The 14,122-nt window shown below is 36.4% G+C and overlaps 1 protein-coding gene across 4 annotated transcripts in view; it reads right to left on the bottom strand.

Moving 5' to 3' along the window:
- Nucleotides 1-2,163: 2,163 nt before the first annotated feature.
- HELLS (helicase, lymphoid specific) overlaps nt 2,164-14,122 on the bottom strand; it is a 58,242-nt gene continuing 46,283 nt past the window's right edge. For all 4 annotated transcript variants that reach the window (XM_054435486.2, XM_054435489.2, XM_054435488.2 and 1 more), the window contains 7 exons: nt 13,591-13,674; nt 13,389-13,508; nt 12,290-12,406; nt 11,036-11,195; nt 8,929-9,025; nt 8,774-8,850; nt 2,164-4,379 (listed from right to left, as the gene is read on the bottom strand). In XM_054435486.2, the coding sequence (XP_054291461.1) occupies nt 4,285-4,379; nt 8,774-8,850; nt 8,929-9,025; nt 11,036-11,195; nt 12,290-12,406; nt 13,389-13,508; nt 13,591-13,674 (750 nt within the window). In that variant the 3' untranslated portion in view covers nt 2,164-4,284. The remainder of the gene's footprint in view (nt 4,380-8,773; nt 8,851-8,928; nt 9,026-11,035; nt 11,196-12,289; nt 12,407-13,388; nt 13,509-13,590; nt 13,675-14,122) is intronic.

Here is a 14,122-nt window from a genome sequence, read left to right as displayed (position 1 = left end):
GCAACATGGTGAGACTCTGTCTCTACAAAAAATTAAAAATTTAGCAGGGCATTTGGTGCATGGCTGTGGTCCAAACTAAATTGGTGGCTGAGGCAGGAGGATCACTTGAGCCCGGGAGGTCAAGGCTGCAGTGAGCTGTATTCATGCCTGGGTGACAGAATGAGACCCTGTCTCAAAAAAAAAAAAAAAAGTATCATTAATTTTCTCTCCCACAACACTGGAAGTTCTGAGACAACACAACAACTTTCGAAATTCTGAGAAGATAATAATTCCTACTCTAAAATCCCAAACCAGAACTATCCATCAAATGTAGGAATCCAACAAAAATACAGCCAGATATGCGAGTTCTCAAAAAATTCATTTCCCTTGAATTCTTTTCTCGGGAAAACACGAAACAACATAATCCATCAAAATGAGGGAGTAAACCAAGGAGGAAAAAAGTTAGCTCCAGCCAGGCGCGGTGGCTCACACCTGTAATACCAACACTTTGGGAGGCTGAGGAGGGTGGATCACCTGAGGTCAGGAGTTCGAGACCAGCCTGGCCAACACGGTGAAACCCTGTCCCTATTAAAAATACAAAAATTAGCTGGGCATGGTGGTGGGCGCTTGTAATTCCAGCTACTCAGGAGGCTGAGGCAGGAGAATAGCTTGAACCCGGGAAGCAGAGGTTGCAGTGAGCCGAGATCGAGCCATTGCACTCCAGCCTGGGCAACAAGAGTGAAACTCTGTCTTACAGGGGAAAAAAAAAAAAAAAAAAAAGGGAGACACAAGACACAGTAAACAGTAGTTCCAAAACATGAAACTGCCAACAGGAATACCCAGGAGTATGGTAAAGGAAGGTTCCAGATGGAATCAGTTCTACAGTCCAAACTAGGAGTGTAGAAGAATGTTCCAGGGAGTAGAGGTGATGGGATATATTTGGAGGGAGAGGTTTATTACTGAATCATGAGATCTGTTTTAACATACTGAGGGGCTCATACTTCCAGAGTGATTAGATATAAATTACTGGTAGGTAAAAAACAGTTAAGTATTAACTTCAGAGAGAAAAAAAAAAGCTGCACAAGAATGAAAATAAAATCACAGCATATTCCATGGCTTATCTAAAGCTTTAATAATACTTACACAGCCATAACAAAAGTAATTATTGAGCCAATCAAAAATTATATAACTACACTAAAAAGATGTAAGGGATCACTATTTCATGTTGAAGTGGTGAGAGGTGGTAGGAATGCAGGCTTTTCAAGAAGGTATTTCTTGATCATGGTATCTCCCCTGCCAGGTAAGTATTCAAGAAGGTATTTCTAAGAATTTTTAAGCATTTGCTCTTAAATATATGAGGAACAGTAAATGATCCCAAGGCATTTGAAGAAACATCAAAATAAAACACTAAACTAAGGGAAAAATCAAATGAAACAGACTATGCGGGGGGCGGCGGGGGGTGGGGCGGAGAGGGCAGGGGCGGAGACATGATGACTTTTATAGAAAGTAGGCTGGGCGCAGTGGCTCAGGCCTGTAATCCCAGCACTTAGTCAGAGGCAGATGATCACTTGAGGTGAGGAGTTCGAGACCAGCCTGGCCAACATGGTGAAACCACGTTTCTACTAAAAATAAGAAAATTAGCCAGGCGTGGTGGCGCACACCTCTAGTCCCAGCTACTCAGGAGGCCAAGGAATGAGAATCACTTAAACCCGGGGGGCAGATGTTGCAGTGAGCCAAGATCACACCACTGTATTTCGGCCCAGGTGACGAAGTGAAACTGTTTATATAAAAAAAAAAAAAAAAAAAAGCCAGATGTGGTGGCTCACGCCTGTATCCCAGCACTTTGGGAGGCCAGGGCGGGCAGATCACGAGGTCAGGAGTTGGAGTCCACCCTTACCAACATGGTGAAACCCAATCTCTACTAAAAATATAAAAATGAGCCAGGCATGGTGGCATGCGCCTGTAACCTCAGCTGCTCAGGAGGCTGAGGTAGGAGAATCGCTTGAACCCGGGACACAGAGATTGCAGTCAGCTGAGATTGCACTACTGCACTCCAGCCTGGGCAACAGCACGAGACTCAAAAAAAGAAAAAAAAAAGAAAGAAAGAAAAAGCACAGGCAACAAGATTTCCTTTAGAATCACACATGAAATATGAGGGAAAGAAGAGAAGAATGACTCTAAGACTTTTGGTTTAAACAACTGGAAGAATAAAGTTGTCATTTATTGAACTAAGGAAAATGCAAAAGCAGCAAATTTGGATTAAACAAGATGAAAAGTACAGATATAGTTATCAAGCACCCAGTAAACAGTCGGATATGTGAATCTGGAATTCAGGAGAAAGGTTCTGGCTGGAGATATAAATTTGAGTCACCAGCACAGTTCCTATTAAAGAAATGAAGACCATCAAGGGAATCCCAAACTAGGCTTAGGATATTCCAATGTTTAGAGGATAGAAAACGAAACAGCAAAGGAAACTGAGAAGAGAGTCAGAGAAATAGGAAGAAAAAGCAGGCAAATCTGTCTGCTAGAAGCCAAATAAAGTAAGTGTTTTAATGGAGAAGAGTCAACAACTGTATGAAATGCTGCTAATAGATCAAGTAATGAGGTCACTGACGTCACGAGACCTTAAAAATACCAGCTCCAATGGAAATGAGTATCTGATTGGAATGGGTTCAGAAAAAACAGAACAAACTAAAAACAATGAATACAGGCAAGGAGTTTTGCTATAATAGAACTCTTTTTCAAGGAGTTTTGCTATAAAAGAAATGAGACATTGCAATTGGCTCAAGCTAGGACAAACAATATATCCACAGTATATAATAAAGGGCAGATGGGGACAGATGGGCACAGATGCTAGGTTTACAGATGCAACGGTGACAACTTTTAAAGATTCTTTTCTGATTGCGTCTATTTTCTCAGGGCAATAGGGAGCAAAGTGAGAGGGAGGAGATATGAGACGTGCAATGACAGAGTAAAACTATGAAACCAGTCATTTAGGACAATGTTAACAGGAAAGACTGGGTCTCTTAAGGACAAGATCATGAGTTTCAAGCAAGTCTAGGTCAGCATGCTTATGTAATGGGTTAACATTTTGACTTAAAAAACAAATAAACCTGCTCTATAGTCTTTTATTTAACCGAATGTTCTATCTGAAGTTTTTCTTCACCACCAAAGAACTTATCCATGTAACCAAAACCCACTTGTACCCCAAAACGATTAAAATAAAAATTTAAAAGAAAAGACCTGTGCCAACAGGACACAGGAAAAAAAAAATTAAGTTTTTCTTAAGTGACGGTTCCATTATCCTAAACAGATCATCTGATCTGCATTTGAATATACATGGCAACAGCAATATTTTTCCATGAAATAAACACTAACACAGAAATGTATGGCTTATGGAGTACGTCCCCTCTCCGGGGTACATTCAGGATTTCTCTTCCTCATTGTCTGATATCCTTTCACACAGGGTCTAAATTGTGCCCCTTTTGGCCTTTATGCTGTTCTATTACAGATTGTGCATTACTTACATATTCCTAAGGCCTATTCTCTTATATTTGGTTCTAGTTAACCCACTACTATAAATTTTCAGGGTCTGTCTTGTTTGGCATGATACACTACCATTTCCAATTTCTAGTCATTTCTCAAGACCCTAAAGTTTCATTCAGAAACTTCTCTTGTGCTAACACAATGTCCACTTGAAATCTCTATATGACACACTCCTATAGTACTAGTGAATGAAACCAAGAAAACAAAATAACCAAATCCTACCGACAGCCAAGTCTTTTGCTATTATTGCACCTAAGCTATTCCTGAAGAAATAATTTAATGAGATCATCTTATAAGGAACATTTATTTGGTAAACTATCTCATAGAAATAGACTCTAAAATCAAACAATTTCTTAAACAACAGAGAGCATAATCCCAATCTCTCCCCATGAAAAGCCTACTTCATAACTGAAGTACCTAAAGCCCATGAACTGCATTACTAGAAGGAGGGAAAAAAGACATTTACTAAACTTCCACAGGAAGACTGTATAAATCTGGAAGTGGTTAAGTACACATCAGCCTGTATCCAAGAATACTACTCAGTCTCAAAAATTAACTGAAAATCTAAACTTAATATGGATACTTCTTTGTTCTTGGTAAGGCTCAGAAAATTACCATCTATTTAAGTACGCATGGTACTAGTTACATGTCAACTGATATAATAAAAAAGGTGAAGTGGACAATCAGTATTTCAAACCCAATACAGGGAAATCACTAGATGTAAACAAGAACTTTTAAAAGCTATTCTTGAGCTCCAGTTTAAAACAAACATTCAGGACTGGAATCTTCGGAATTTTCTAGTATCTTGAATATCCCCATCTTCTCTTTAATTGGTCCTGAAGCATTCATTTGATCTAAGGGAAAAACATTAAAACAGGTACATTTTAGAAGTATAAGAAGAAGAAATCGTAAAAGAAACATCCAATATGATGTTATGAGAAGTGAGTCGTCCAAATTATAAAACTCACAGTAATACAGGGCACTCTCTTCCTTAATCACCAAGATTTAATAGCAGTGAAAGCAAAAAGGTACACTATTCTTAATACAACAACTAGAATCAGACTCTTGGGAGCATACAATCTAAAGCATCAATTTGCTAGTCAAAATCTCTTTTGCTGAATTTAAGGTAAGATAAACAAGTCAAAGAGCAATAAATAACATCAATTTGAATCATGTTGTCAGAAATGTTTTAAAAAGAGGCCCAATCACGGTTCGTTTAAAAGCTGAAAACACACCATAAAAAGCTTACCTTGAGAAACATTTTGAATCAATGACAATATGTAGTCTCCTAAATTTTTATCAACGTTTGACAGCTGTGAAATGAAATCTGATTTTAATTTGTATTACTGATTTCTAATCATCCTTGTCTGTTCATTAGATATTTCTTTCTCTCTTGGTAATAGCCTGCTCTTACATTATCCGTTTTCATTATCAACTTTTATTTACTTGCATATCCTAAACACTTCCTGTTATATGTTGCAAATATTATCTGTAGTTTGTCTCTTATCTCTTTATGGTGTCATCTGTCTTATAGTAGTCTTTCCTATTAATGTAATTAAAATCTATGAAATCTATCATATAATTTGTGATTCCTGTATTATAAAGAATTCTAATTCTAAAATCATAAATATATTTTCCTGTCTTTTTAGGTTAAAATTCTACCTTTAATATTTAGGTTTTGAACACATGGATTGTTAATTTATCTGAAGTTTCTAAGTGCAGTGTGAGGTGAGGAGAATCTAAGTTAATTTTTCCCCTATTAATTACTATTTCCCCAGATCATCTATTGATTAATAGGAATTTCCTACTAGTGGTTTGAAGTTCCATTTCACATTTATTAGCTTTTCATGAAAGCTGTCTTTCTAGATTCACCATATTGTACTTCTAGCCAATATATCACACCATGTGCTAATTCTACCATCTTGATTACTATGACTTTTAAATTTTTAATAAGACTTTATACCTGGTATAGAATATCTTGTGCTTCAAAATTGTCTTGGTTCTGGCCCTTTATTACTCTTTCATATAAATTTTAACAACAGTCTGTTTTACAAAAAGTCATTCTGGGATTTTTTTTTTTTTTTTAAGAGACAGAGTCTCACTCTGTCACCCAGGCTGGAGTGCAGTGGCACAATCTCCATTCACTGCAACCTCCACCTGCCCGGTTCTAGCAATTCTCCTGCCTCAGCCTTCCGAGTAGCTGGGATTACAGGCACATGCCTCCATGCCCCGCTAATTTTTTCTATTTTAGTAGAGACAGGGTTTCACCGTGTTGCCCAGGCTGGTCTCGAACTCCTGAGCTCAGGCAATCCACCTGCCTCAGCCTCCCAAAGTGATAGGATTATAGGCGTGAGCCACCACACCCGGCCATCATTCTGGGATTTTAATTAGAAGAAAAATTCAAGAATATAACTTAGTTTTGGGGAACACTGACTTACACTTTGTAGTAACCATTCATATCCACAAATACAGCTAATCTGTATGTTTACTCAGTCTTTCTATTAACGTCCTTCAATGTTTCATAATTCTGTCCTTATATAAACATGTTAAAAATTGTTAAACTTTAATTGTAGGCATGTTAATTTTGTAGCTGTTGTAAAAACCTTCATTATTAAACTATTGCTGTTACACATATTATTAATGAGCAATCTTCTTAAATTGTATTTTAAAAGATTCTGGATTCCCTTGGACTTTCTATGAAGATAATCAAACCAGACCACTTGCAAATAAAAGCAATTTCGATAATGCCAGCACTTTAGGAGGACGAGGCAGACAGATCACTTGAGCCCAGGAGTGTGAGACCAGCTTGAGAAACATGGCAAACCCGTCTCTACAAAATACACAAAACAGAATTAGCAGGACGTAGTAATCACACCTGCAGTCCCAGCAACTCCGGAGGCTGAGGTGTGGGGATTGATTGAGCCCAGCAGGGTAAAGCTGCAGTGAGCCATGATCACACCACTGAACTCCAGCCTCGGTGACAGAACGAGACTTTGTCTCAAATCAAAAAAAATTATGAAGATGATTATGATATTATGGCAAGTTGGTTTTTCGTATCTAATTAGGTGATCATCTAGTTCTCCATTATTTAATTGATATGAACTATATTATCAGATGTTAAACAGTCCTTACATGCCTCACATAATGTTGTTTTTTAATATAGTTAAGATTTGACCATGATGCTGTATTTCTCATATTTCTCCCTAAACTATTTCAAAGTTAAAATTCAAATAAACATGCAAATAATCCAGAATATCTAAAACAATCTTGAAAAAGAACAAAACTAGAGAAAGTACACTTCCCATAAAGCTACCTTAATTAAATCAGTGCGATACTGGCATAGGAATACCACAGAGATCAATGCGACAGAATTGAGAATACAGAAATAAACCCTTATATTTATGATCAAATGATTTTCATCAAGGATGACAAGGCAATCCAATAGAAAAAGGATCATCTTTTTAACAAATGAATATTGACATGCAAAAAGATGAAAATTCATTGAAAATAGATCATAGACCTAAATGTAAGAGCAAAAACTATAAAACTATTAAAAGAAAATATCAACACCTTGAATTAGGCAAAGAGTAGTTAGAGATGACACAAAAATCATGAGTGACAGAAAAAATTTGTTAAAATTGGAATTCATTAAAATTTAAAACTTTTGCTCTTCAGAAGATACTAAGTAAGTAAGTGAAGAGACAGGCCAAAGTAGAAGAAAATGTTTGGAAAATATATCTGATTAAAAAAAAAAAAACTTCCAACCACATATATTTTATTTTGATTCAATAAGACACAGAATTGAATATTAAAATGAACAACATATTTGAAAATAAGATATCATGACACTGTAGCCAGTGCCACACAGGTAAATGTTTAACAATTGGGTCTCAAAAAAAAAAAACAAAAACCAAGGCACAATGGCTCATGCCTATAATCCCAGCTTACTCCAAAGGCTGAGGCTGGAGGATCCCTCGAGCCCAGGACTTTTAGGCTGCAATGAGCTATAGTCGCACTCCTGCATTCTAGCCAGGAATACAAAGCAAGACCCTTTTTTGTTAAAAACAAAGAGTCGGGTTTGTAGTTTCTGCCTGGATCCGTGATATGAATGTTACTGCCATCACCAATTTCAAAAGACCAAAATGTCACGGAATACAGTTGGGAAAAGATTATACAGTATCTCCACCATATAGATGCAATAAACAAATAATCAATAGCCTAGACGACAGTAATACGTTGTAAAATAATTAGGAAACTATGAAGTACAAAATATTATTTTTGTTTTCAAAATAATTCATGGTCATCACTGTAGGCATCAGATCATAAGGTGGTATTCTAAAAACTGATAAAAAAAAGAAGCAATATATCCTGACTGTCTTCTATCTCAGGGAAACTGTAAGGGAAAGTTCTTAAATAACCCAGCTAATAAAAGAATGACAGAACAAGAAAAATCACCATTTTGCAATAATTAAGTTAATAATGGTTCTAATCAACCATTTTCAAGGGATACTAAAAATCATCACGTTAGGCTTGGCGCAGTGGCTCATGCCTGTAATCCCAGTGCTTTGGGAGGCTGGGGTGGGCAGATCACCTGAGGTCAGGAGTTCAAGACCAGCCTGGCCAACATGGCGAAACCCCGTCTCTACTAAAGATACAAAAATTAGCCAGGCGTGGCGGCAGGCAACTGTAATACTAGCTACTAGGGAGGCTGAGGCAGGAGAATCCCTTGAACCCAGGAGGCTAAGGTTGCAGTGAGCTGAGATTGTGTCAGCGCACTCCAGCCTGGGCGACAGAGCAAGACTCTGTCTCCAAAAAAATAAAATAAAATAAAATAAATCATCATGTTAAATAAAGGATGAAGGCTGACAAGACACTTTATAATATTATCTTGATTAATCTTAGCTCACTGGAAATAAGAAATCCAGACATGATGTGCCTCCTGGTATGACGAAAAATATGAGAACAAAGCACTGGTATTCTTAACTAAGATAGGAACTTGAATATATTCATTTACAAGTGTTATTTACCAGTTTACAGAAAATATCTGAATTATGGAAGAAGTTAAAGATAATGACATTTATGGGCAAAATGTCATGTCTGAGATTTGATTTTAATACTCTGAGAAGAAAAATGACAATAAAACAAGACTGGATACGTGTGGCTGAATGAATTGCACAAGGGGTTCATTACATTATGCTAATTATGTGTATGTTTCGAAGCTTCCATTAAAAAAAAGCATGATACTTACCAATAAGATCACTTCGATCTAACAACAACTCTAGATCTTTATCACTAATGACCTTCTCTCTTGATCCTTTTATTTCCCTATAGAAAACAAAATATTCGAGTCTATGTGAGTAATTCAAAGCTACAAATTAAATCTTTCTAAAATTAAAAACTCACCTTTCATAATCTCTAGATTTTAATAATTCCATTAATTCCTTAGGATCTAAGAAATTCTTAGACAGATTTAATCCAGACTGACCACCTTTGAAATGATCTAAAAAAAATGAGAAATTAAAAACATTAAAATTCCTTTTAAAACTGCAATACAACATATTACAAACCAATCACAATGGCTTGCATTAAGAAGGACGGCAAAAAACAAGTGTTAATAAAAAATAAAAGCAAATGAAACTCTCAGGCTTCGCTGGTAGGAGTGGAAAATGATATGTCCACTTTGGAAAAGGTTGGTAGTTTCCAGTAGTTAAACACGCGCCCTCCCTAAGATCAAGGACCAAAAAATGCATTATGTCCACAAAGACTTGTACAGGACCAACTTATTCATAATAACCAGAGTCTAGAAATAATTTAAATGTCGACCAACAGGAGAATGGAAAAAACAAACTATTCACCAATTAAAAAACAACACAGGTGACTCTGAAAAAATATATTCAACAAAATAGCCAAACGAAAAAAAGACTCATCAATGTGACAAAAATCACAATACTGGATGCTTCCTAGTGATGGTAAGGGGAGCATAGGAATTACTGGAAAGGGTGAACTAAGAAAATTTCTTGGATGATGAAAATGCTACCTTGATCTGGATGATAGTTACACAGGAGTACATACATCTGGTCAAACTTCATTAACCTGTACATTTAAGATCTGTGCATTTTGCTGTATATGTCAGCATTTTAAAAAATCCCTTCAAAATTTTCTACAAAATTAATCTACTAAAAAATCGAAAATAGGGCTGAGCACAGTGGCTCACACCTATAAGCCCAACACTTTAAGAGGCTAAGGCAGGAGGATCACTTGAGTCCAGGTGTTCAAGAACAACCTGGGTAAAAAAGTTAAACGGTCTCTTAAAAAAAAAATTATGCTTTTTCCCCAATGCAAGTTCCAATTACAATCTAAATGTTTCACCAAATTAATTTTGTCTAAACCTTAATACACTCTTACCTCAAAACCCAGAGAAAGTATTTACAAGTGGAAAAGGAGTATAAAATAAATTATTAGTGATTTCCAACATTACTTTTCACATTAACATTATCATGTTCCCATTTCTCTAGGCTTGATGATTTACATAAATGATTTTCAACATTTCTTCAGGTAGCTATCAAGCCATTTATTCAAAGAAAATTTTATGATGAATCAATAGAAGTAGAACTTCTCTAAGGAATCTCAGGAACAAAACTTTTTCACCTATGTCAGTTCCCCACCTCCTCAGAATTTTTTCTAGATTAAAAAGCATTGTTGAGACCCATCTGGTTATGATAAGGAAATGAAAAAGGAAAAAAAAGTGTCCAAAACTATAAAAAGGGCATTCTGCAGTGAAATATTCTGTGAAACAGTGGGTTCAATAAATAGATTTTTTATAACACTTAAATACACTTAATATTTTAATATTTAATACATGGAACTTGCAAAATATTTATCTTAAAACTTTTAGCAAGCCAATCTCTTATGAGGAACATGTAATTATCCCTGACCCCTTTTCTCTGCCCATTTGCTCTTCATCTACATATCTACATACTCGCTAACATTCTTTCTTTTATGTCTATGGTGACCAACTTAGTTTAGGCTCCCAAATTCTCCACTGCTTATTTAAATCCTGTCATATCGGGCTGTAATTTTTTTTTTTTTTTTTGAGACAGAGTCTTGTTCTGTCACCCAGGCTAGAGTGCAGTGGCACGATCTCGGCTCACTGCAACCTCCTCCTCCCGGGTTCAAGGATTCTCCTGCCTCAGCTTCCCGAGTAGCTGGGATTACAGGCGCCCGCCACCGCGCCCGGTGTTTTGTATTGTTTTTTTTGTTTTTTTTTATATTTTTGTATTGTTAGTAGAGACGCGGTTTCACCATCTTGGCCAGCCTGGTCTCGAACTCCTGACCTCGTGACCTCCTGACCTCGTGATCCACCCGCCTTGGCATCCCAAAGTACTGGGATTACAGGTGTGAGACACAGAACCCGGCCCAGGCTGTAATATTTTATAAAGAAAATAAAAACAAAATCCACAACACACAATGCACAATTTAAACAATAAAGCACTACATAAGTGTTATTTACTTTTATGGATGATCAACTTTTCCAGTTTCCTTTTAGCAGCTGCTCTTTCCACAATTTTCTGATCAATAGTATTTGCTGTAACAAGGCGATAAACAACAACTGGCTTTGTCTGACCAATTCTATGACATCTATCCTGGGCCTGAAGATCCGACTGGGGGTTCTTAAAGTTAAAAAGAAAAATAACATTTAACGGTATTAGGTTAAAATTAACATAAACTCATGTGGATAAAATTAACATGAATGATCTAGCCAGGAACTTTTAAATAGTGGTGTCTTAATTTAAACTTGAAGAGTGGCTTCATAGACAAAATTATCATTCCACAGATCCTTGACAATATTAACAAAAAAGTTTAAATACCCTAAAGAAAACATTTCAGGATGGGCACAATGACTCACTCCTATAATCTCAGCATTTTGGGAGGCCAAGGCAGGAGGATCATTATGAGGATAAAAGCTCAAGACCAGCCTAGGCAAAAACAGTGAGATGTGGTCTCACTAATTTTTACATTTTTTGTGGGCATGGTAGCACACCCATAGACCCAGCTACTCGAGAGGATGAGGTGGGAGGATCACTTGAATCCAAAAGGTCAAGGCTACTGAGCTGTGATGGTGCCACTGCACTCAAGCCTGGGTGATAGTGAGACCCTGTCACTGAAAACAAAAGTAAAAAAAAATTTTCAATTTTTACTTGCAAAAAACTTTATGAAGAAATAACTCTTAGCTGAAAGTGGGTATCTTTTCAAAATAGATAAGTAAATTTGTAACATGTACCATTAAAAATTAAAAATTCAGAATGGCCGGGCACGGTGGCTCATGCTGGTAATCCCAGCACTTAATCCCAGCCTGGGCAACAAGAGCGAAGCTCCTTCTCAAAAAAAAAAAAAAAAAAAAAAAAATTCAGAATGGAGGCTGGGTGTGGTGGCTCAAGCCTGCAATGCCAGCACTTTGGGAGGCCGAGGTGGGCGGATCACCTGAGGTCAGGATTTGAGACAGCCTGGCCAACATGGCGAAACCCCGTCTCTACTAAAAACACAAAAGTTAGCCAGGCATCGTGGTGCACACCTATAGTCACAGCTACTCGGGAGGCTGAGGCAAGAGAATCACTTGAACCCAGGAGGTGAAGGTTGCAGTGAGCCGAGATCGTGCCACTGCACTCCAGCCTGGACAACAGAGTGAGACTCCATTTCAAACAAAAAAAAAAAAATTCAAAATGGAAATATAATCAGCATATTCCTTGCTATACTTCCAACTTACCCAATCACTATCATAAATGATAACTGTATCTGCCGCAGTCAGATTAATGCCCAGGCCACCAGCTCGTGTACTCACTAAGAAGATAAACACCTCTGGATCCGTATTAAAGCTGTGCATCTAAAAGCAAAAAGGATGTAAATACAACAGATTAAAATAAATTAACCAACAAGACTGAAGGAGAAAAATGTTTTCAATTACTATTAAAGACTTAAACAAAGGAGGCCAAACAAATCATTCAGATCTATAAAACAATTATGTTAACAAAACCTGTGCTGTTACCTTTATCATCCAAGCACCTATATTAAAGAGATCTTAATTTTGTTAAAAACCATGTATCACAACAATGTTTAAATAAGAAAAGCTAATATCAAAAAATGATGAAAAAATTGTAGTTGTTGTCTAACACATGGGGTGGGTGGGAGGGAGAATTGACTAGAAGGGGGCACAGGAAACTTTCTGGGCTGATGGTAACATTCTATATCTTAATAGGGGTTAGGTATAAATTTACATATGCATTTGTCAGAAAGATTCAGCAAATGTATACATTATTTGCTTCAGTATGTGTAAATTTTACCCCAAAAGATAAAATATGCTGAAGTCATTACGGAAAAGGGTAGTATCATCTATATTTTATTTTTAAATGCACCAAAAAACCAGGATTAAATGCTGAATGGATACAGCAAGGCTGCTATTACAGGAAATGTGTTTTTAAAAAGGTATAGTCAAATGTCAGCAGCAGATTGTAGGTGGATTTACAGTTGCTTTTTTTTTTCAACTTTGCCATATAGTTGATATTTTCATAATGGAAAGTTGAGGACAGGGCAAAAAGGCAAAAAATTTCCTGCTATCCCAATATTCTTACAGTGATGGTTAAGTAGGATATTAGTAATAAGATTGTGCCAGAAGATATATATATTTGCGAATCAAAAATTAAGACTTCTTAGCACTAAATCAAAATGTTTGTTTTTGATAAAACCACAGGGTTTCTGGTCATTTCTGTCTTTTTATCAATTTGTGGGTCTATTTGGAATATTACTTCAGAAATCAAGATAGGAATTATAAAAGAATAGTTTGGTATGTATGACATAAGTAGTCTTACATTTTTTTCTCTCTCTGAGTAAGACATGGACCCATCAAGCCTGCTGAAGTTGAAATCTCTGAGATGGCAGTAATCCATCAAAATGTCCAACATGCTTGTCATTTGTGAAAAAAGCAGCACCTGAAATTAAACATATCTTAATATTTCTAATGATTGATAAAAAAATAATTGAACAATCCAAAATTCCAATCAAAAGTACCACCTTGTGACCTCTTTTTTTTAGTTCTGGCAGCATTCGATCCAAAATCAAGAACTTCCCAGAATTTGTTACCAATTCTTCATCGATCTTAAGAAGGGGCAAAGGAAGAAAAAATAGAGAGAAAACTGTTATTTGCTTTGTTAAAACAAAAGCCATTTGGAAAGCTCAATTTTCAAAGCCAAGTCACTTAAAAAACTTAAAAACTGACCTGTTAATCTTTGTAAAATCAGAAGATAGTTATTACTCAAAGACATACTCTGGAATGTAAAACCAGCAATTTCACAAAAACAAAGTACAAATATAACTTTGATCTAACCTCAGCACTCCTCTCTCAAAGTCATTGTGAAAGAGAACAATTATGTCAAACTTAATGGGTACATACTCAGGCTTATTCTTGAAAAGTGAGTTATTTCCAACTAAATGTATATGTAAGCTACTGCTAGAATTCCTACCAGAACTTAAGAGAAAATACAGGAGCTGATAAGTAATCTAAATATTGTGGATAAAGACTTTTTCACCTTCTGGTGAAATTACC

Source organism: Pongo pygmaeus, chromosome 8 (genome assembly GCF_028885625.2).
Source record: "Pongo pygmaeus isolate AG05252 chromosome 8, NHGRI_mPonPyg2-v2.0_pri, whole genome shotgun sequence".
Taxonomy (NCBI): Eukaryota; Metazoa; Chordata; class Mammalia; order Primates; family Hominidae; genus Pongo; species Pongo pygmaeus.
The sequence above is the reverse complement of the archived record's forward strand: the minus strand, read 5'-3'. Positions and strand labels throughout refer to the sequence as shown.